The sequence below is a fragment of the Corvus hawaiiensis genome, chromosome 1, assembly GCF_020740725.1.
Source record: "Corvus hawaiiensis isolate bCorHaw1 chromosome 1, bCorHaw1.pri.cur, whole genome shotgun sequence".
Taxonomy (NCBI): Eukaryota; Metazoa; Chordata; class Aves; order Passeriformes; family Corvidae; genus Corvus; species Corvus hawaiiensis.
This window is the reverse complement of record NC_063213.1, coordinates 59,098,298-59,122,136: the sequence shown is the minus strand read 5'-3', so window position 1 is coordinate 59,122,136 and position 23,839 is coordinate 59,098,298. Positions and strand designations below refer to the sequence as shown.

The following is a 23,839-nucleotide window of genomic DNA, read 5'->3' as shown; positions in this document are numbered from 1 at the left end:
GTTGTAAACATAAAAATTTGAAGAATTTCACTGCAAGTAGTGACAAGCCTGTATAGTGTTAGCTTCTTGTTTATATTAATTACCAGTTGGAGACCAGGAGGATGGTTCCACAAAATCTTGTCCTTTTAACCCAACTAAACAAAACTTTCCATTGTCTGCCTCAATGGACCAAGCTGGCTAATAACCATTACTCCTCCTGCTTTTTGTGGCTGCTTGTTTCTTTATAAAGCATCATGTCTGAACTGACAGTGAATTTTATCTGATTATTTTTAAAGCTCTTTACAGGTCACCAGGTGTCAAAAAATGACAAGAAATAAAGCTGACATTTATTGAAGTCCATTCCCATTTAATCTGTGTGTGTGTATCAGTTTTATAGGATGCGAGAGTTTCATAAGCATTGATTTTAATTTGCCTTCACAACAAAAAAGAGAAACATTTTATCTTTTTAATGAGCATTAACATACTGTACAAGATGGCAAACTGAAGAAATATTTCTTCTTGCTAGAAGATGCAGTGGATTTCAGAAATTTCTTCACCCTGATATAAATTGTTCAGCCCAGTGCTGAGCAAAGTATTAGCGCATCTTAATGAAAAATTGTGTTTCACCATCAGAATGCTTTTTCTGGGACTGAAAAGTAATTTTTAGAGATATATGCTATATCAAGACAGTAATAAAAGAAAAATTCAAAACTTTCAATATCTAATAGATGCAAAATACAAAACGTTATTTGATCCTTTATATTAATTTAAAATCTGAAGTTATACCTTTTTTCATTTGGAATTTGTATATACAAGAGTGTCGTCAGGATACAGTACTTGGCAAGAGGAATTTATTTCTCTGATACCAGCCTGAGAACCTTAGTGGCCCAAGTCCTGGGGTCAAGCATTAATCTGACAGAAGTTACAGGTGCATGGCAGAGGCAGTGTATTGAATGATCGGGAATAAAGAAACAGCTTTTCACTTACCAATTCCTTCCTCTATCTTGCTGTTTTATATTCTAAGGTGTTAAGGGGACAATACTGTGCACCACTGGAGCCTATAATACACATTTACAGGTGCATGGGTAGGCTGGCAACCTTCCCCTACATCCTAGCTGAATTTTCAACACTTACTTGTCTGTTTTTAATCTGTTAGCTCTGTGTCTTTCCTGCATTGCCACCTTCAAAGTGCCTGTTTTCTCAGTACTTTGATCCCTCTGTAAGGTCAACATCTGCCCCTCTGTTCATAGTCAGTGAAGGCAGCTTGTGTGTCCCTTGCACACCAGCCACATAACACTGACACACACCTAGAAATCTGGGCAAAGTGGGCATCAGACTAGATTCTTTCATAAATCAGCCACTTGCAAACATTACTTCTGGTTATTTTCCATTTCTTCAGTTTGACAATCCTGCAAAATCCAAGGAATTTGAATTTCAGAGAAGTTTTGTCACCTTTTTTTCCCTTCCCTTTACCACTTCCCCACCTCCTTTCCTGGTGATGTCTTTATTTGGTGAGCTGTTACTCAGAGACATCAAATTTAATAAAGGCCATTTCTCAAGACTTAACCAGAGTTACGAGAAATCATAAAGGTCTCAATGCTTTCCCACCATTCCCTCAAGTGTGCTCATCCTGTTGAGCACTGTCGCTGAGATACAGCATGTTCCTGAGGACCTCTTGGTGTGCCATCAGTGGTGGGTGTGAATGTGCTCTCACAGGCAGTGTGCAATGTACAGCACCAGGGTTACAGTGGGGGCAGTGCCCCATCTCTGCCAGCTATACATCCCTCTTCCTTCTCCCAGATTTGCCCCTCTGCAGGAAGAGCAGCTACACAGCCCCAGAGCCAGCACAACAGGGGCAGCAGGGATGGTGCTTGTGGCAGCTGCCTGGGCCTGCGGGGCTCAAGCCCCCTGCAAAACTGGAAGCTCTATTTCTTCCAATTTGAACTACTTTTGCTATTGCTGTGAGCTCCTGATCTCCTCAGTTTTAAACCTCAAGGGTTTAAACCTCAAGGTTTTTTTTTTCACCTGTGTACATATACCTGGGATATTTATCCCTGTCATTGATTCATTTGGTTAAATCATTGAAGGGTTATAATGCTTTTTAAAAGTATGTTATCATTAAGTGACATTCATTGGCATGCAGTTTAAACATAAAGAGTAATTACTGTCTTAGATAAGAAGATAACATTTTATATGCTAATAAACCATTTAGCATGGTTTTATTCAGTGAAAAGCCAAAGGAAATGCAACCTGGCATTCTTAAGCATGTGACTGATCATTTGTGAGGTGCCACTGTTTATTTTGGAGTTTGTTAGTTAACAATATGGGCATTTGAGGCTATAATAAAGACTTGTAAGAGGGTTTTTTTTTTTGCCACAATTATGGCCGTGTTGCTCATACAGGTTTATTTAAGCTGAATTAACATGAAAAAGTATATGCAGGAGATTTTTACATTGTAGGTTTTTTTGTCTTCACATTTTTCCAAAATTAAGTGAAAAATAGACCATATACATCTTCCTTCAATTTTGTGGCTTGGGTTTGGTTTTTTTGGCGGGGGGGGGTTGTCTGTTGGCTGGCTGATTGGTTGGTTTGAGGTTCTGTTGTAAGGCAGGGAGGAAATTGCTGCTACCATCCCTTGAGACTTGGGTTGATGCAGTACTGCGGTGTTGAACCACACAGGTATCCCTTAAATTCTGTACATTCTGTAGTCACAGTGTTCATTCACTCTCTTGTTAGGAAACAGCACCAGGTATGACCTCACCCCTGTCACTGCAGTCAGCGTCCACCTCCTCAGCAGCGATGGGACCCCCGTCCCCGTGAACGGCCCCATCTACGTAACAGTGCCTCTGCCAGCAAACAGCAACCTGAAACACAATGCTCACGTTCCAGCATGGAGGTTTGACCAAAAATTTGGTAGGTAACATCTCATTGTGGCTCCCTAGATGGCTTTTCTATCTAAAAGAAGAGACAATTGAGTTTTACTGATCAAGTAATGTGTGGTATATATGCAAATATACTTGACTAGCACTGTGTGCCAATTGTAAACAAAAGTTTTTATAAATGTACCATTTTTCAATTATTAAATATTTTATTTTAAAACTTGAGAGAACTGCATTTCACCCACAAACTGAGGAGAGATGTGTTCACTACAGCACTGAATTGGAAGTGTGTAGAAATGGAAACATGCCTTATCTTTGCCAGCAGCCGGTTGTCTGACCTTGGGTCCCTCTCTTGGCTCGGGCTGTGTTTCCTGCCTGCCAGATAGGAAATACAGTACTGACTTCTTTTGTAAATCACTTTGAGATTTACTAATACTGTCAGGAAAATACATGTAAATGATTTAAATAAATTCTAAAAATGAAAAATTGATGAAATATTTTGAAAGGACGGAATGACTAATTAATAAAATCTGTAAAATGCACTCAGGTTTTTATATTACAGAATAGTGTTTGCCATTGTGAACAGGAGTTTTCCCAGAAATACATGTTTTAGGCTCTTTTTAAAATTTATTTTCTTTATTTTGTTGCTAGTTGGTACACTGTACTGGCCTTCTTTACAGCTTCGAAGTTTAAAGGACAAAGGAGTGCATAAGTCTTGTCCTGGTGATCTCCCTTCAGTTACTGCACTGTGCCATCTGAAGTATGAACCAGATGGTTGTTAAGATAAAGGAGAATGGAAGGTGAGAAAGGTTGATACTGAGAGAAAAAGGAGCCAGAAATGTGGGTCTGTATAGACAATCAGTGGGGCTTTGTCCTGCAGGGCAAATGTTCTGAGCCAGTCGATGATCACACCTAGAAGTAGAGCAATGAGCATGAAAGCAGCATGTCGGAGAAAAGGAGGAAGAGAGAGGTGAAGGGCGAAATAATGTTTTTCCTTCCTTCCTGCCTCTGTTTGCTGAAAAAAGTGATGTATTTTCAAGCAGCATGCCTATGAATCTTCTGTCAGAAGTTGCCTGTATTAGAGAGCAAAGCAGTACAATTTAGTAAAGAGTAAATTTGAGTATGATATAAAGTGGAATAGTAGAAAAAGAGTGCAATTATTGGATTTGGCTTTTCCCTTAACTGTGGAAATGACACTTCTCTTGTGCTGTCCTGGCAATAAGTTTCACTATTTTCTTCCCGAAACGGAATCATTCTTCTAGAAACTATTTTGTTTTCCCTTATTAAAAAAAAAGACAGGGAAGACTGAGTCATGTTTACTTTCCCCACAAGAAGCAGTCCTTCCCCAGTCCTTCTGTCAGCTGTGCTAGAGCTGCAGCCTGTCTAATTGCCAGTTACTCATGGCAAGTAAATGGTTCAGATTTTGATTATGGAGCTTTCTCATTTATGGCCAGATTTCTCCTGCAGTGAGGCCACAAAAACTCTCTCTTAGTATGGAATATGGTTTTTAATTTTGTGTATAAAGAGCTAGTTACCCTATTGTGTGCAGTATATATATTAGTATAGATCAATATGGGTTAGTTAATTAGTGTTGCAGGCTTGAGGCTCCCAATCTTGAGACAAGTCCAGCCTTGTTTGATTCATGACAAACTACTGGAGCACTTGTGTTAGGAGGAGAAGGCATGAGGACTGCTAAACAAAATGCATCTTTGTCAGGCCACTTAGCTTCACAAAGCTGTGGAGAGGAAGGTATTGAAGATGATAGGCTCAGGCTCCAGCTCACGCTTCAGCTGAAGTAAGCATCTTTCTGTTCAACCAAAGATGTTGAACAAAGATGCATTTTAAGCCCTGACTACAGCATGCCAGTTCTAGTAGATTTTTGCCCACATCCCAACCAATTTAAATTGGAGTAGCTTAATTTAATAAGTAGAGCAGCCACACTACCTTTTGCAGGCTACTTTAACACCCTAAGGTCTGTCAAACTAGCCATACGTAGCATGAACATGGTGGTATCCTGTCATTCCACATCCCTGTTGTTCTTGGACTGTGGAGGGAGATGGATGGCTAATGACTGGAATGGCTCCATGCTGGAGAAATCCTTAGCTGGCAGATAAGTTGTTGTAACCCACTTACACTGCTAGATCTGTGCCTTGTCAGGATAGGACCTCTGACCTTATTATTCTGATTTTGTCTTTCATTTCAGGGCTGCTTTTTTCAGTGCTGGTTATGTCTCAGTCTCTCCTTAATAGATTTCCAGTGACTTAAATTTACATGCTTTTCTTTGAGCAGTGAGTAAATGCCACAGATAGAAATCTGTGACTGTCTTACCAGGCGCTAACACAGCACTTCTCTCTCATGGATTAGCAGTACAGTGGATGCTTGTTTGTGCAAGCCATTGTTTTTGTTTAGAGTCCATGTGGTTGTCATCATTACTGCATGAAATATAATTTCTGCTCTAAAAAGCAGAAATACTTTTTACTTTCAGAGGATGTGGAGAAGTGACAGAAATACTACAGATATATTTTAATCCTTAGTGTCTCATATGTTTTGCTGAGCTCATGATGAACTAATATGAACCCAAAGGCATCTGACTGGAAATGCAGAGATTTTCGTAGTTTCCACAAAAATGAGGCGTATTTGCATCTTATGGCAGCCAAAAATAACTAATGGCTTTTTAGGATGTTTACCATAAACAATCTGTATTTGCATGACCGTGCTTTCTATCCTTGGGAGAGAAGCAGGAGAAGCAGCATAGTCTGCTTAAGGCTGAGAGTGGCTCCACTGACACTGATGAAACAAGCAGCCAGAAAAAACAGGCTGACATCAAAATAAGGCAATCTGCTGCATCTATTTCATACTGTTCCAAATGAAATTTTTCATTATGAAACAAACCTACTGCCTTGTGTGCACAGCAAGCGAATTAAAGCAATAATATAATTTTGAATAGTTAATAAAATGAAGATCAGCTGTCAATGCCCTGGAGATGTTTTAAGGGTAAGCAAATACATGTAATCTTGTTCTTGTGTTGGTCCACCACTGTTTCCTGCAGCATTTCTGGGTGTTGGTAATAATAAACACAGATGCATTGATGTTGCACACTAAAATGCAGCTTAATTGCTCCATGCTGTGGACTTGTCTTGTGTTTCACACTGTGAAACATGTCTTGTGTTTCACACTACTGTGGGATGGTGGTTTTATTTCACAGTATGCACTTAAAAGGTTTGAACATAAAGACAGGGTTTCTCTTTTCTATAATCAGGAGTGCTCAGTGGGGTTTTCTGGGTTTTGGGGTTTTTTTTTCCTAGCAAGTACTGTGTTGTATTTATCAATCTGAGGGGGCTGAAAAACTTTTTTTCTTTATCCGTAAACAGATGGCTGGGATCATGACTTCTTCCGTGTGTATTTGCCTTGATGTCAGTAGGATTTACAGCAGTCTAATTAATCTCTCTATTCTTGGACACCAAATTTCTGTTCAAAACTTCTTTCTAGCCTTGTCCTCTTCAGTCAGAAATACCACAGATCCCAGCAGAAATGAAACTTTCTCCCTCCTGTATCATCTCCAGCTCCCACCAGCTGGACTGAGTAACACAGCACTTGCTCAGCTGTATTTTCCTCAGGCCCCATTTAAATGGTTTATGTTTTATGTTAAGGTGTCTGGTTTTCATTGGATTCAGTGAGCATTCTCCATTTTAAGTCCTCAGTTTCATTCCATGTGGTATGAAGGCATTATGTTGAACCTAGACCTCTAGATCCACATCTGGAGCTGTATGAAGGACTTTAAAATATTACCAAATATTCCAGTGTGCATAATATGAAAATGAGATTTATTAATATGATGCATCTGAATTAATCAACAGGAAAGTATTTTCAGCACTGTTTTCAGTTATGTGGCAATGGATTCTGGAGTGGAAGGGTTAAACCTTTGCCCTTTTGTTCATCCTCCTTAAAATGTGTTATTTCTTGTGCACTACATGTAAATTAAGTTCAGAATACTGTGTCTGTGTTCTTCCTTCTCCCTAAACACTTGGTGTGCATCTTGGACGTGACCTTGTTGTGTTTAAATGAGTGGCTTCTTTGCAGAGGAGGATGTTTCCCCAGTGCCTGAAATTTCAACCATGTGTTCATGTAAAGTGATGGCAGAATATAAAGAAGAGTATCTTTGGGAACTCTTTGTAACTTTGTAAAACACAGTATTTTATGTACTGTGCTGTTCTTGGTTGGTGCTTTCTGACTGCATTTAATGCCATAATAGATTTCTAAATGCATTTAAAAGTCTGGTACATGTTTTTTCTGGGTGATGTTCTGCTGTCAGTGGTAAAATTTGTATTGATTTTTGTAGAACCGGAATTTCCAGATGTTCCTTCCTCAGCAAAATCAAGATAATGTTTTCTGTGCTCAAAAGAAGTCATGAGGATATACTTACGTGTAAGCAGTATTGGTGCCTACTTAAACTTGACTGCAATTTCATAGAAGTGAAACGATGCTTGTTTTTTGTTCACAGTGTTTATAGGGAGAGAGCGACAGCTACTGTCAGGCAGAATATGTAAGCAGATTACTGTACATCTACCTGTGTAGTTCACTGTGCATTGTTTGCAAATAAGATGATTTATAAAAGTCTTGAATTTAAGCTTCCACAGGGTAGTAGTGATGATCCACCCAAAGAAAATACTGTCTTATGTTTCTTTTTTGTTATGAATTTGATTAATGTCTGACTGCCACCACATTCATAGCCCTGTGTGACTGACAGAAGATAATCATCTAACAGAAACATTCACAGCCTGTCACTTGATCTGGACACTGGGTGTGAGTATGTGCTTCTGACCTTGGAGGGATGGCCTGCATTTGGGCTGCATGCAGCTGCACACGTGGCCTGGGACTTCATGCTCTTTTCCATGAAATGCGTCTTCTATGCCTGAGAAATGGACGTACTCAGGAAATCACATTCCTCACCCCAGAAGTTTGAGCTTAGTGTAATCATATCCAGAACACATGGTTCTAGACCAGATTCAGTGATGATATGGAGATTGGTTTGCAAAGGTGAAAACCACAAAAGTTCAAGGTTAAGCTATTTCTGTAGTTTAAAAATTTCTTGACTATTTGATTTTGACTTCCTTTTTAATCTCAGCTGGAAAGCTTAAATTATTCTTAAAGACTAAATACACTAAGGAATACAGGTTCTTAACTAACTGCTCTCAAAGAATTTCATATTTTGTGTGTTGCCATAGAAATGGCAGCTACCAAGCCCAGCTTTTTACCATGTACAATGTCTACATAATAGGTGCAGATACAATTTCAGAGTATTAGACAGACCTCAGCATTGAAAGGAGAAGAACCTCTTCCTCTGATGCTTCACAGTGTAGCTCACTGAGGTATGTTCTCACTATCATGATTCCTCTGGAGAGGATCGTAGGAGACAGTTGTGCTTATTTATTAATGTGTGTTTTCAAAATGGATGTTGTGGCTTACTCATATGAAAGTGAATGAATGGATTGTTTAATCCTGTGCCCACCTCATACACCATCCGAGCTGCAGATACAGCAAAGTGGCTGAGGTATGGCATGATGGTGGTGCTTAAGGAGACACTGAAGGAATCAGGTTGGTGCCAAAGTATAGTGATCTTTGTGCAGATAATCTACTAATACGTAGTCAAGGAAAGAAAACTGGAAACAAGTCTCTGGCTTCTGGAAGCAGGTTTTAATAATTTAGTGTCATGTAGATGGCCCTGTAGCTCCACCTATAGAAGCCATGGCAGGAGAAGGTGGAAAGAGGCAGGCATCAAAACTTCAGAAGTGGAGAAAAGACCTTTGTGCTTGTGCAACTGCCTGAGTTGAAGAGGACCTGGAGATTGGTGGGAATCCAGGCAGGAGTGGGAAGTGCCTGGATGGGGCTGGAAGAGACTGAGGAGGACCTGGGAACTCCTTCCTCTGCAGCTTTGCAATGTTAGATCAAATCCCAGTGTGCCTCTATTTCCACTTCCAGTTTGAAAAATAGAAACTGAATGTGAGTGTGATGTGAGGCTGAAGGAAGGAAAAGGCATGCAGTGTTTTGAGCATGTGCTTTTATTTATTACTTGTTCTAATAATTTTGTCAGTAACTGAGAGAATGTGATTAGTAGTGTGGTAAAACAAATTCTAAAGGCAGTATCTTTCACGTATACCAGTAACTAGGAATGGTGGTCCAGCAGGCATAACTAAGCTTTTCCTTTTGAAAGACAATTATTACCCAGTAATTATGTATCAAAGTCATTTTCTTTAATAATTCCCTTCTGTTCTGGCATCCTGGAAGGAAATACTGAGGGGACCAAAGCAATGCAAGCAGTTCTGTGTACAATGTGCCCTGCCTTCTGCCTAGATATAATTAAGATTATTAAATAATGAAAACTGGTGTGTTCTTTTGTTAAACACTTGACAGGTGATTTAAGGGGGAAAATGAGACGAGATGGAAAAACCCACAGAGCTTCTCAGACACAAACAATAAATTGAGCCCTTAGATTTCCTTGCCAAAATCTTCAAGGTATGATGGTAAAAGCATTTCCCTTTTAGTTAAAGAAATAATGGTGGTGCTGCTAGAACAGGAGCAGGATTTAGCCCTGGAAGGGTTGTGTAACAAATTCTGTAAGAGTGGAAGAATAATGAGTCTATGGACTCTCAGAGCAGGGATGTTTATTTTTTATGTTGCTTAGCAACCCTGAAAACAAAATCGTAATATTAACCTAAATACTATGAATTTTTAAACCCATGTATATTGGGGGGAAGGTGAGGAGGAGAGTAAGCTCCACCAATATTCAGGAAGGAATTTTCAACTTCCATTTCAAGCTTTTAGTTTTTTAGAAAATGCACAAAAGTAAAACAAAAAATCCCACCCCTGTCTAGTAAAACTTCCCCTCCTGATGCAGATTAGGGGTGATTTTCAGTCAGAAGAAGAAATCTGATAAGCAGCTTTCAACTGGTAGGATGAAAAGCTACAATTTATGTATGTCATAACCTGTTTTAAGAAGTTATTTTCACAAACTTGCCCTTGATTAACTCTTCATAATAATGCTGCTATTCGCAGTGTCTAAATCAATTACTTCTAGAAGCATTTTTAGTATGTTTTGAATAACCTTTGCTGCCCTACACTGTCTAATAACAACCTGCCTCATTCCTTTTGACACATATATCTCTGTTTAACCGTGAATCTCTGCCTAAGCAGGCCAATCTTACAAGACATCGTAGACAGCACAAAAGAGATCCATGCTGAAAGAAAAACACTTCTCATTAAGGAATATTTATTTAAAACATCTATGCTATTAAGCAGTACAGTTAGAAGTACCTTTCTTTTCTTTCCAAAGCTCTTTTGTCTAAGGAAGATAATCTTCTGAATAAAAATAAATTCATATAATGTTTAATTTTCTCTCTGACTAATTAAATCCTCTTATTTGTCAAACCTATTGGATGGAAATAATTAATGTTGTAAATAACACAGTTTGGTTCCCTGCTTGGGTGGGATTGGATGATCCTGTTGCCAGTTAAAAGAAACAAAATGAAAAGCAAACAGTATTTGATCAATGGAAGAATTTTCTACCAAAAGCTCACATGTAAAATTAATTTATGGAAGTAAACCACCATAGCTACCATATATTTAAATACAAGCGATATTTAGGCTTTATGACTGTCCTTGGGGGAAGTTGCTGGCTGCAGCACGCTCCTCTGACAGTCATTTACCAGAACTATTTTGGTCAGTGACAGAAAGAACACCCCATCAAAGTCAGCAGAAGTCCCTGCAGCAGTAGTGATCTGGAAGGCTCTGAAATGGTCAGCTTGGGAAGTTAAACCTGAGGCAAGCAGCTCTGTACATCCTCCCAGAGAGCCAAGATCTGTGCTGGGGTGCCAGCGAGCAAACTCCCCTTGCAGCCAGATCACAAGAGGAGAGGTTGTCTTCCTCCTTCTCGGCTGTAGCAAGAGTCCCACACATCTCTCCCTAGAGCACATGGTGGTGTGGGGCAGTCCTACCTCACCTAGGTCAGTGGGAAGTTTGCCATTTGCTTGAGCTGGAGCAGCATGGGATTGCCAGCATGCTCAGTCACACGTGGAAGCCAGAGGGACATACCATTCCCTGGATTTTACTACAGATGAATTTAAAATAATGAAGTCTAGCTTTAAAATATGGAAGCAGTGTCATACTTAGAGGTGTCATGTATCTAGACAGTGGAAGCAGATCCATTTGTGCTGCCTGGTTCCAGCAAGCTGTTACATCAAATAATTGATGTCTCTGAAGACAGCAGGACGTCTCTTTTCTGGGCAAACCAGCCATACCTACAGTGGTTGTGCAGGGGGATAGTCTAGAAGAGCTGTTCTTCAGTGGCTTCTCTGCAATAGCTGCCCTTCTGGGTACTCTCCTTGCTGAAAGTGCCATTTTTCAGTCTGATTCAGAAGTAAACTAAACTAAATTACAAAAAGGTGTTTTTTAATGCTGAATGTGTCTTGAAATAGGGATTTCATGTGCAAACCTTTTGCTGTTAAATTTGCTCATGATAACCCCCCTCTAACCCCTATTGGCAAGTCCTAAAAGCTGCCTTAGATAAATAAATGTGTTCATCACAATCCAAGTTGCTGCAAAGTATTAAGATGCTTCTCTCTAGCAGAATTTGTTTCTCCTGCTCTGCAGAAGTCAAACTTCTCTGATATTTTTGCAGTCAGATGGACGTCAGCTTTCTTTATCTGGTCGTTTTTTGATTTGTGTATCTTTAAAGTACTGTCATTTTTATATTCTTTGCCATGTTCTCTTACCTTGCTTTTGATTTTCATATATGAAAGAGTGATGGGTAGATGCTTCATAAGCTTTTTAAGAAAGAATGAAGAATAGATTTGTTAAATTACATAATTTATTCCAAAAAGTCAGTAACAGGCAGTATAATTTTGGTGAGAAAAGCATTAAACACCTAATTTCTCTCTGTGCTGTTAGTTTGAGCCAGGAGACAGCTCCCCTGACTTGAATCTTGGATCAGCGTGTTGGCTCCACTGAGCAGTAAGAGAGGAAAAAGAGGAAGAGAAATGTAAAAATGATCTATAAGCAAGAATGTCTCTATATATAGAAATTTTCCATGAAGCACCAGACAGTCTTTAAGAATTAATGGTGAATTGGCCTAAATCATGCAGTGCTTACAAACTATACTGAGCTTGCTGTTTCTGCTCCAAAGAGGCATTGACAAGTTTTCTTTGGAACTACACAGTCTTGAACAAAAATGATCACTTCCATTACAGCTCTTTTTACCGGCTTGGGGTTTTTTTAATAATCCTGTATTGCTTATTACTTAACAATTATTACAAATAAAGTAGAAATATTAATCAGCAGTGAAGCTCATTGATTTTGCTGACTTGGGTGGGGGGAAGAAGTAGATGTTACAACGTATTTGGAGCATAACAGATTAAATTATCAGAACACAGCATACAGGGAGGTAAGACCTCTCTTCCCTTCTAAATCCTACTTAGTTCTGCAGTTGTAATCCTAACAACACAGAAAGAATGAATGCTGCTTGCTCTTCTTCCATTTGCAGGCTACTGCATAGGAACAGATAGAAAAATGGACAAAGTTCTTTACTCACTGTCCCAGTCTCCTCCTTTGCTTACAGCAGCAAGTATGTGAAGACACAGAGGGTAATTAGCTTCACTTTTAGAACAGGAAAACATATTTTTTTCCACTCCAAGGAGGAATCTGAGGCAGGATAGGGAATTCCTTCTCAAGGCTGCTCAGCAATGAACTCCTGGTCATGTAAGGCAGTGTGAAATGGTAGGAGCACAGCCAGTCTGGAATTGGGTTTTGCTCAACAGAAGGTCCAACATCAGTCATTACAGCAAGCCATTGCATGTAAGGAGCTACAAGAACACTTCTTGTTTAATGATACTTGAAAAGCAGCCAGGAAATTAGAACCTATAAAGGATGAAATACGAGAGATACCTGGAAATGCTGATGGATGGATTTGCAGAATACTGGAGGTACGTCAGTTCCCTCCAGTAACACTAGGTTGGCTTTCAGCTATTTGATCACAAAAGAAAGCAATACAGGACTTCGTGTTTCAGCTGTTTCCACTCAAAACTGTTCTGTTGCTGCTGTTTTGAAGGATGGAGTTCTTTGCTTTCTTCATCCCACAGTGTGGGAGGATGCTCTGTTTTATTAGTGGACTATTGGTAAGAGATGGTGAAAGTTTAAGAGGCAAATTTAGCACCAAAGTTTCGGACAATGAAAGTATTAAAAAAGAGCCGACAGTGAGATAGTGTACTCATGGTTCACAGGAACCCACATTGGTGTCATCCTGATGAAGGAACTTGGGACAGTGCCATTTAAAAAGTAACTATTTTCTGTCATAATACACCAATTTGTAGGGTATGGTCAACAAAAACTGCATCACTTTTGTTTAAAGATGACCAATATTGGATATATCTCCCATGCATTTGAAATTCTTAACTATCCATAACAGAGAGAGGGAATTACATTTTTCCTTAGTGTATACAGACCAGCACATTGCCTGGAGTATGTCCAGTGGTTAGCAAGAACGGGTGAGCTAAGTGAGCAGCAGGTAAGTGTGAAACCTGACTGAGGCTTGTGCAGTAGACTCATTTGCTTCCACTGCAAAGAAAGGATTCCTGTTGTTGCTAAAATATGAGCAATCTGAGCTGCTGCTCGTTTGGCAGGACGGCAGCACAGCTCTGCTCGCAGCGATAAGCCTGCAGCCTCTCTGAGCTTCTTGATCGCTGCATTATGCAGAGTATTACCGAGCAAAATGCTTTTCGGGAGCCAGCAGGAGGACTGCGTCCTTTGGCATGCGGCATCACGTGGATAAGGCATGCTGGACATAAGTTCCCCCTAGTGAGGGAATCGGTAATAGCTTGTGCTCGAGGAGGCAGCTACAGACATAGACACCGAAGATAGTGAACTTTGCTACAAATTTCATACGTCTGCATTCTGCTTGTGTGTGAATTTAAAGGGCTTAGAGATGGTAAGAAGAGTATGTGAAACATGATGTATTCGTCACCCAGGTCCTTCCTTTTTTTTTTTAATCAGTACTTTATATCTCTGTTAAAGTTTTACTTTATTTGTTATTGACATTGTTGTGTATTTGTATAGTTGGTGCATATTCTCACCATCCAAATCTTGCAGAAAAAGAAAAATTACAAGGTTCAAGGTTACAGAATTTTTTACCAAATGGCATTTTAGAGACAAGATAAAAACATTTTGTGACCCTAAGGACTATTTTTCACCTTCAGGGCTATTAGTATGACATCTTCCCTGAAAGTGCATGGATAGACAATCTGAAGGGTTAGTGGCCATATTAGTAGAGAAAAAGAAATCTACTTTTCCTAGTTTTTCCAGAAACTTCACACATAACTGTGGACTATTCCATTCTATTTTTCCTGAAAATGGTTCCCTAAGAGGGGCAAATGAGTGGCTACATCAAGGTGTTCTGCTGCAACAGTTATGGATGCCACATATGCAAATCTGTGTACACAGATTTTGGTCCTTTTAGTACCATAAATCAAAATCATTTGTGTGCCTTTCTTTATGAAATAACAGATTATTGCTATCATCTACAGACTGGAAACGATACTTGGAAAACTGATAATTACATCAGCAATTCCTTTTCCCTGTTGCCCACAAATTCCATTTGGTTGCAAATACAGTGGACATCTGGCAGTAGTACTCACCTCAATCTAGAAATCCTCTCAACCATGTATTCTTCTAAACCTTTCACTGTATTCAGATGGGTTTATTATTTACCTAAGACAGTGGTCTTACATAGGAAAAATCAGTAGTAGGGAGGAAATAAATACTCAGAAAAGCCATTCTTATGTGTAGAGGGTTTGCACAGATGGATAATCTAAGGAACACAGAAGAAATCGTCAGGATCTTGGATGTATTATAAAAACAACAAATCCAGCCCCAGCACCTCTTCTGTGTGTTCTGTACTCACTGCTGAATGTTCAGATGACTGTCATCCAAAATGCTCTTGCTTAGTCCTGAGTGACATCTGATGAAAAGCACCATTTTGGGAATTACAAGCAGGAGACTTACTTAAAGGAAGGGGAATCACAAGTACATGATGCAGCTTGCCTTTCAAGTGAGCATTTGAAGCTGAGTAGGGGAAATACAGCATTCTTCCCCCTTCTGCCCAGAAATAGAGAGCTGCACTACAAAACTGCAGAGGGGTTTATCCCTTCTCTGTACACAGATCAGCATCCTGGTAGTGGCCACCAAAATATGTGAAGAACCTCCTTAAGGAGTCCATGTCCTCTATTATGGCACCAGGGTGGCCTCTCAGTGATTGCTCTCCGTGTTGAGGGCAGCAATTCTGTGTTTCGTTCAAAGAGGATGAATACAGGAACAGTCTGCAAGCCATTCTGGGCATTTGTTACATCAGAAACTAAGGTGATTTTTTCTCGTACAGCCCTAGAATCAGAGGTCTTAATGAATTACTAAAAGGCATTCAGCTGGTTCAGTTGTAAAGGTTCTCATGACCCAACTCTTGGAATAAAATTAATATTCAGGAAGTAGAGCAGCTCTCAGCTAGTGCAGATTGTCAATCTGGACTACTCAAGAGTTACGTGAACTTAAACACATTGCTTTAAAATTGTTAGTCTTACTTATTTTGAAATAATCATTTCATAATTCTAAAAAAAATCAATTTTGTTTCTTTTGAGAAATATGTTTTAAAAAACTCATCATCTGTTACCAAACAGTATTCCTGTGGGTATTATACAGATTCTGAATGATTAACCAAGTTAATAAAAAGTGATGGTGCAATGTAATTCTAGTCATTGGCAGCAACATTCATAAGCTTGCTTTCTGTATAGGAAAACTATTTTGAGGAAACATTTTCCTCTGTCTTCTACAAGTTGACAGCCAGGGCTGGTAGAAAGGTGGTGTATAGAACTGACGTGTGGACTGAGAGATGTAATCTCTTGAACTACATTTTTAAAGTAGGCTGTCTATGTATAATCAGCTTCAGGAATATCTTTCTTCAAAATAGGGGAATCTAATATGATAAATGTTTTCTTTCAACAGGTTTTGAAGATTTACTAGTTTTATTTAATCTCAAAGGTTTTATGTTTGGGATTTTTTTGCTTCTTACAAAGCCATGGGGATGACTGCTTGTGGGAGCTCTCAAATGCCAGTGACCAGAAGGCACAACTTCCCACTTGACAGCAACAATCCCTACCGCACATTGATAGGCTTTATTACTGCTTGATTTTCCTCTTGTTCGCAGAGGAATGTGTGAATATCTGTAACATCTTCCTACAACTTTTACATTTACAGGGACATGGCTGAAGAGTAGTTTGGGCATTGTACAACAAGAAGGAAGTCAGTTGACTTGGACTTATATTGCACCTCAGCTGGGCTACTGGGTTGCAGCTATGTCACCTACTATCCCAGGTAAGATAGAACTGGATTTTATTGATATTTGCAGCATTGGGTAATTATTTATTCATATATAATGTGTATATTTTTCAGAATGAGCTCATCTGAGATGCCACAGCTTGATCAATAATGGATTATTAGAAAACAGAAATCTGAAAGTAAAGGGCTAAAATCTTTTCGGGATTGTGTGGGGCAACCTTGGTGCTCAAAATACCTGTATCATTTCAATGGGGAACTTTTTTAATTGTTCTGCTTTGATGCATTTATGTCACCACTGCCTGGTAGAGCTATTGCTAGAAAATGACAGGAGTCATAGCATCAATGTGTTGGTGTTCCAGCCGGTAGAAAAACAGGTGCTGTGAAGTTTCTGTACAGAAACTAACAGAGATACAGATTCATCTAAAATCAGCATTATCCTGGGTTAGCTATTACTAATGGATGGATGGATGGATGGGTGGACACTTTTTTCCTTTTGCACTGAAGATGCACATTTTGCCCTGAGTTATGCTTTGCATCTTAGTGACTGATTAATTTACACTGAGAATAGCTTAGCTTAGAAGTTTCCCCTTAGAAGGTGGTTTATTAGAGTGGCATTGGTACAGAGGTGACTGGTTGCCATCTGCAAACCTCTTGGCATAACTGTAGAAAATGGCTTTGAACTAGGCATTAATTACATGTGCTTCTGTGTCTTTGGAGATTATTAATGCTGCAACTTCTGCTTCCTTTTTTTCTGCCTGTGGCTGCTTCAGATTTCTTGGTGTTAGTTCTTCAGGCACCAGTTATCTGAGATACCTCTGTGTATAAAAGAGCCAATCAATCAATCAATCAAAAAAAAAAACCAACTCAGAACTCCTTACAGATTTTCTTTATTAGGTTTTCCAGCTGAAAACTTAATCCAGTAGAAATGAAAACATGTTTGCCTTGGCTGTGCAAGCTCAATAAACTATATATAACCAAAAAACCAAACCCTTACATGAGGAGAGGTTTTAAAGTCTACTTACACATATCATGAAGTTGTTTCCTAATATGCTAGCTTTTTATTTGAGGTTCTATTAAATGATAGATATTAAAAGCTGGGATATTCAGCTGAACAGACTTTAGATATCTCAGCAGGACAGACTTCAGAGGCAGGTACAGATCTGAATAAGCTATCATATTAAATTTAATGGAATCTTACAAAATAATTGTACTTGAAGAAAAAGCAACTGCTCTGAGCCAAACATTTCCCAGTACAGCTCTGTCCCCAATTGCAAGGAAGTTACACTAGTCAGGAAATTGTTATTGTAACTCGGAGGTTACAAGGCCTGTAACTCTTAACAGGAGAAGGATTATTTGTCCTTGTGATTTAACTTGTATGGCAGAGTTTCTACTTGTATTTTACTTTTCCTTCCCTCTAGGGCTAGATCTGAGTTCCTAAAACTTTTTTGCAATAGGAACATTTTCATGAAAAATGCAAGTGATTTATCTTGTCTTCTTTTTGCTTAATGTCCTGAAGCAACAGTAACAATCAATTATGTAAAGGTAGTGGTGGGACAGAATGTATAAATATTTAGATTTCCCAAATGCAATATAATTTATCTTACTTTTAATGAGTTAATGTATTTTTGCATATTTTATCTCCTAATTGAATCTATTTTATTTCTTATCTCAAAAATGGGCAAAAATGAGCTTTGTTTTCCTAGCAGTGGCTCTACAGACCACTCAAGATCCACAGATGAGGTTTTGCAAACCTTATGGCCTAGAACCGTTAAGTTGACCAAGTTTGCTGTCCTTCACAGTACATGCATGTTAGTCTGCCAGCTGGTGCTGTACCTCCTTGCCTGCACATGAAAATTTGAGTCTTTATTTCAAAATTATCATAAGGATTTTACAAACCAACAGGGTCACTCATGCATAATTCTGAACAGATGTTGTCCACATGTGTGCATTCCTTTGTATGTTAGAACATTTACTAAGCATTATTTAAACCTGGAGTTACAACTCTGTTTCACTAGTGGCCTGTTTCTTAAAGCTACTGAACATCTGCTTGGTTTGGCTTGATCTAGACTTCAGAGCACCAACACATCTTCCAGCGAATTCTGTAATGCAGTGTCTGTACTGTTTGGTGGGAAGCACCACAGATGTTAAAGACCAGTTGTTGCCCACCCTGTTGCTTCATGCATTACAGTGCTGGGAGATGCTGGGATGGATTTTCTCCAGTGGTGAGAGCTTTGGCACACAGCATCAGCATTAGGACCTGGAAGGCAGCATTCACTGATGCATGCTTCCATTGAAACTAGCTGCTTTTCCACAGAATGAGCTAGTTGGACTTGCAGTCATGAAAACCAGCACATGCTTTCTCCACAAGTTGCTCCCTTCTCCAGAGATGGTCTGCTCAGTAGGCACCAGGACTATGTGCAGCAGTGTTGCTTAGCGCCCTGATAATAAGAGAAGGTGTCCCTCTCCTTGTTTGACTGTTGTTCCTGTTTGCAAGTTATTACAGGTCTAAATTCTCTTTTCTGGCCTTCCAGGTCCCGTTGTAACACACGACATTACCAGCTATCACACAATGTTTCTTTTGGCAATTTTAGGAGGGATGGCTCTCATACTTCTAGTCTTGCTGTGTCTGCTTTTGTATTACTGCAGGTAAGATTCACCATCCTGATTCCTTAGTTCATGTTGAAAATACAAGCTTTTTTGTGCTTATGAAATTAAAAAATTTTGTATTGAAACATTTTTACTTTGGGGGAAAAAAAAGGGAAGCAAACACTTGAAAGAAACAGTGAGATCAAATTTCTTGTGTTCCTGGTTACATGAAACATATAAATCCCTGCCTTTGGTAAGATGGTACTTGAGTACCTGTATTCTCCATGTAACTTCCTATCAAACATGGGCATAGGTTCAAGATCTCTGTCATTGTACCTGTTATGCATTTGCAAATGATTTTTCTATTGGTGTTGTATTAAAATGAATGTTAAACTTTTATCAGCAAGTGCCTACTAATGAGTGATTTTATATTTGCCTTCACCAGACATTTACTCCAATTTGTAATTGGTACTTGAGATATTTCCCAATTGACATTAGTTATTCTTTAATTTTATCTTCGCTGCTGGGATAAGCTTTTAATTTTTAGATTATGTAATAAAAGCTCAATTCCCCTAATACTAATCACTGCTTAAAAAACTTCTGTTAAGACACACTTGCTTCTCTTATTTTTGTGTACAACAGTCATAAATGTATAACTTCTTTTGTTACTGGCTTTTGTAGAAGAAAATGTCTAAGACCACGTCAACATCATAAGAAACTGCAACTTTCGACAGCACTGGACACTTCTAAGAAAGATCAAGCAACCTCAATGTCCCATATAAATTTAATATTTTCACGTCGTGAGTCGGAATTTCCAGGTGGATTGTCCGTTGCTAGCAACGGACATGCTGAAAACTCAGGGGCAAAGGAATTAATCAGTGCTGCCCACATGGAGATGGTATCACCTACTGGGGAAGCAGATATGCATACACCTATGCTCAAACACTCCTTCAGTACTTCCCAGGAGTTTAGCTCCCGAGAGGAACTGCTCTCTGACAAGGAGAAAGACAAGAGCAGAATTTCCTTGGATGACCTGACTCCCAGTGGATCGCTAAGAAAAGACTACCACAAATCAGCAGATAGTTTTCCTCTAAAGACAAGAAAGTCTACAGAAATAGCTGAAGGCTATGAGTCCCCTATCAAAGATGAGTATAGGAGAAGTTACAATGCTATGCTCTCTCAGCCTTTATTTGAAAAGCAAGAGAGAGAAACTCAAGTATCTATGAACCATATTGCTACTGGAAGTAAATACAATATTCAGGAACAAATATACCCCACACCTTCAGCCCCTGAAAAAGAGCTGCTGGACTGCAGACCTACTGATTGTATGATGTCTCGTTCAGTTGATCACCTTGAAAGACCTACATCTTTCCCTCGACCAGGTCAGCTAATCTGCTGCAATTCTGTTGACCAAGTCAATGACAGTGTTTACAGAAAGGTTTTGCCTGCACTGGTCATCCCAGGTCATTACATGAAGCTGCCTGGAGAACACCCTTTTGTTAGCCAGCCGCTGGTTGTCCCAGCTGACCAGCAGATTGATATAGAAAGACTTCAGGCTGAGCTTCCTAACCCTCACGCACGGCTTTTTCCACACCCCGCCCAGCAGCTGCAGCCCCAGCAGTTGGCATCCCAAGCAATATCTCAGCAACATTTGCAAGATGCAGGTGCAGCTGAGTGGAGTCAGCCAAATGCTTCCATGTCTGAATCTATTTCCATTCCTGCCTCTCTTAACGATGCATCCCTGGCTCAAATGAATAGCGAAGTGCAGCTTCTTACAGAAAAGGCTTTGATGGAATTAGGAGGTGGAAAGCCATTGCCTCATCCTCGAGCATGGTTTGTTTCTCTCGATGGGCGCTCAAATGCTCATGTTAGACATTCATACATTGATCTCCAAAGAGCTGGTAGGAATGGGAGTAACGATGCCAGTTTGGACTCTGGTGTTGACATGAACGAACCGAAATCTGCCCGAAAGGGAAGAGGAGATCATCTGTCTGCACCACAGAGTCACCCCCCAGTGCAGGAGCACCAGCAGAGAGAGCGGAAGGTTTCGGATAGCACGGCTTACACACAGCTTGTGTACTTGGATGATATGGACCAAAGTGGCAGCGAGTGTGGAACAGCAGTTTGTAGCCCTGAGGACAATGCTCTCCGATGCCTCCTAGAAGGCACCAGTAAGAGAAGTGGTGTGCAGCTGCCCAGCCTGCAGGAGGAAACCAGAACTGTGGATACCAAACCAGAGCCATTAACTAGTCCTGAACATGGAACATCTGTTCAAGATGACGATGATGAAGATGAGGAGGATGAGGAAGATGACCAAGGTGAAGATAAGAAGAGTCCTTGGCAGAAACGAGAGGAAAGACCACTAATGACTTTCAATCTAAAGTGAGCTATTGTGAAAATCCACCCTTCAGTGGAGTATAAAATTGCCAAATATCCTTTCTGTGGAAGTGCTTGATATTTTTTTTCTTTTTTTCTTCTTCTTTTTTTTTATGTTGTGGAGAGAAAAGAGAAAAACAAATTGTGGTGAGCAACATTTGAAAGAACTTAAATGCATTACTGTGTAAATGTTAGAAAAGAATTAAAATCATTCCTCTGATTTAACAGCTGCCTCCAGTGAGATAGCTGAACAAAGAGTGTGATTGTTATTCCATATACTTGATATTGGTCATCCAGGATGTTGAAAATACTGACAAATTGTTTTTGGTTGGTTTATGACCTCAATCTCCTTATGAATGGGAGCTGGTAAAGCTTTTGTTTTGTAGGCCAATTTTATGTTGATAATGCTACTGAAAGTATCTTAAAAGCAGGAGTTTGACACATGGTGTCCAAAACTGTGCATTATCTCAATGAAAGGCTATGCATTGCTGCTTTTAGTAATATTTTGCTTATACTATGCTTTTCTTAATTTTACAAGTTGGTTGTAAACATTTTATGTCCTTTATTATATAACTACTCAGCAATTTATTTTAATGTACAACTGCAGGAAATTTGAGTAGCATCCCTTAGCATTGAAGCCTTTTTATGAAACCAAACTGAACTTTATGTCAACTAAGATTCCTCCAATTCTGGTCCCATTTTCTCAAAGTGCCTTTTTTACAGTAACAATGAACAGTCCCTTCTTTTGCTAAGTCCTTTTAATTGACCCCATTTGAGATTTTATAAACTTCTGAACTTCTACCTTTTATTTTAAGCTGCATGCCAAGAGTCCCATTTTGTGCTGAGCATTTCTCATTTCAATACAGTGTATTCTGTAGCTATCATGTATATTGTGGATTCTGTTTAGCCAGGATAGACTTAGAAGACATTTTAAAGGGCCCAGAGTAGACAAGAAGATAGTTTCATTGACTGTATATATTGTTAGTTTCCTCTGGAATTACATGAGCTAATCATGCTCATATAAAATGGACTATTGACCGAGCAAGTGGACTGAATGTGTCTAGAAAAATTTGGGGGAAAAATAAATGTACTGTCCAAAAGTGCCAGAATTACTCTTCTGTGCTTTTTCCATACAGAGCTGCTTGGTTATCCAAAAATTATAATTGAAAATAAACTGCAAAAAGTATCTTTGTGGATTTTTTCCTCTGTTAGTGGGTATCACATTATTTAATGTTATTTAAAAAGAAAAATACTTTGGTTTCACTTTTCCTGTGCATATTTATGCGCATGTGACTTACTTTCTTTTGCAGTTCTCATGAACTTAAGTCAATACTGAAATTTAGACCCCTTTTCAGAAAATCATCCTCTGTATCTTGATAAATACATAATGATTTGCTTAAGTATCACTGAAGACTTTGGAAATGAAATCCTGGTATCACCAAAATTCCCTGTGGAGTCACACTTCCCGTGGGCCAGTTTTCTTCCTAGGATTTCTGTGGATACTCACACTTACTGCACTCTTCTCACTTTTTCATGAATTGGGTTCAAAGAACAGGAAGTATGTGACTTCCACTCTTGTGGAATCCCTCGTAGACATTCCATTTATCGTATTTCATTCCGTTATTTTTTTGCAAATTAGCAGCAGTCACACTTACTAAAGTTAACAATTAAGTCATCTCCAAAGTGATATAAATGCTATACAGTTCCTATTTAATTTTTAATAACAAGCCCCAACTCACATTCATTGCTTTATTTTCAGTAAATTTCAAGGCTTTCATAGGAAGCGAGTCTTGTAATTTCCATCTTACCATTTGTCTTACCTGGGAACCTCATCTCTAGCCAGGAACTGAATCCCAGTTCCCTAGTTCCCAGGTCAATGCTCCTTTCCATCCATGAAGCCAGATCACCTTTTGCTTTGATTCATGTTTGAAAGTGATATATGTTGTAAAAGGAATCTAAAATACTGTGGAGTGCATTGAATATTGAGATCACCATATTAGCAGTAAATTATGTTTTACTCATTGTGTATGTGCCAGGTCCTTTCCTGTTCTGTTTAGGAATTTTGTACTGACCACCTGTGAACTGGTTTTGGGCTCTGGATTACTTATTGTCAGTTTGTGCAAGGTCACTGAACAGAAAAATGCTACTTTAAAGGAATAGTATTTATCAGATGTCAGTAAGTGCTGGTGATACAGTGTCACTTATTAATCAGAATGCTGCATAAGTAAACATTCTGAATAAAACTTCCGCATACTAGAATTACTGTGCTATTTAATTTCAAGTTTCTGTTGTCTTAAATCTGTCATTTTTAATTACATTCTTTTTTCACATTCCTTTGCAAAGTTTCCATCATTACTATCTTGTAAAGTGAGATTGTTGCTATTAAATTGCAGTGGTTTGTTTCTTTAATTGTGTTGGTTTTATGTTCAAAACACTTCTTTTTATGATTTGATGATTTGTGGTCCTAATACAGCAAATATACTTGAACAAACACAATGTGGGTATGTTGCAAATCTTCTTTAAAATAGCATTTTTTAATTGATATGATAATTTAATTTTGCAAAATACATAGTTTATGAAATGTGTTTCTCTATATCCAACACACCTGGGCCATATGCTAAATGAAACTGGAACAGAGTTAACACAGA

General features: G+C 39.0%; 1 protein-coding gene across 1 annotated transcript in view; it reads left to right on the top strand.

Moving 5' to 3' along the window:
* Window positions 1-22,377, top strand: part of FAM171A1 (family with sequence similarity 171 member A1) — an 88,074-nt gene extending 65,697 nt beyond the window's left edge. Inside the window, exons 5-8 of the mRNA XM_048306781.1 lie at window positions 2,716-2,892; window positions 16,149-16,265; window positions 18,761-18,875; window positions 19,497-22,377. Of these exons, the coding sequence (XP_048162738.1) occupies window positions 2,716-2,892; window positions 16,149-16,265; window positions 18,761-18,875; window positions 19,497-21,201 (2,114 nt within the window). The 3' untranslated portion in view covers window positions 21,202-22,377. The remainder of the gene's footprint in view (window positions 1-2,715; window positions 2,893-16,148; window positions 16,266-18,760; window positions 18,876-19,496) is intronic.
* Window positions 22,378-23,839: the final 1,462 nt, after the last annotated feature.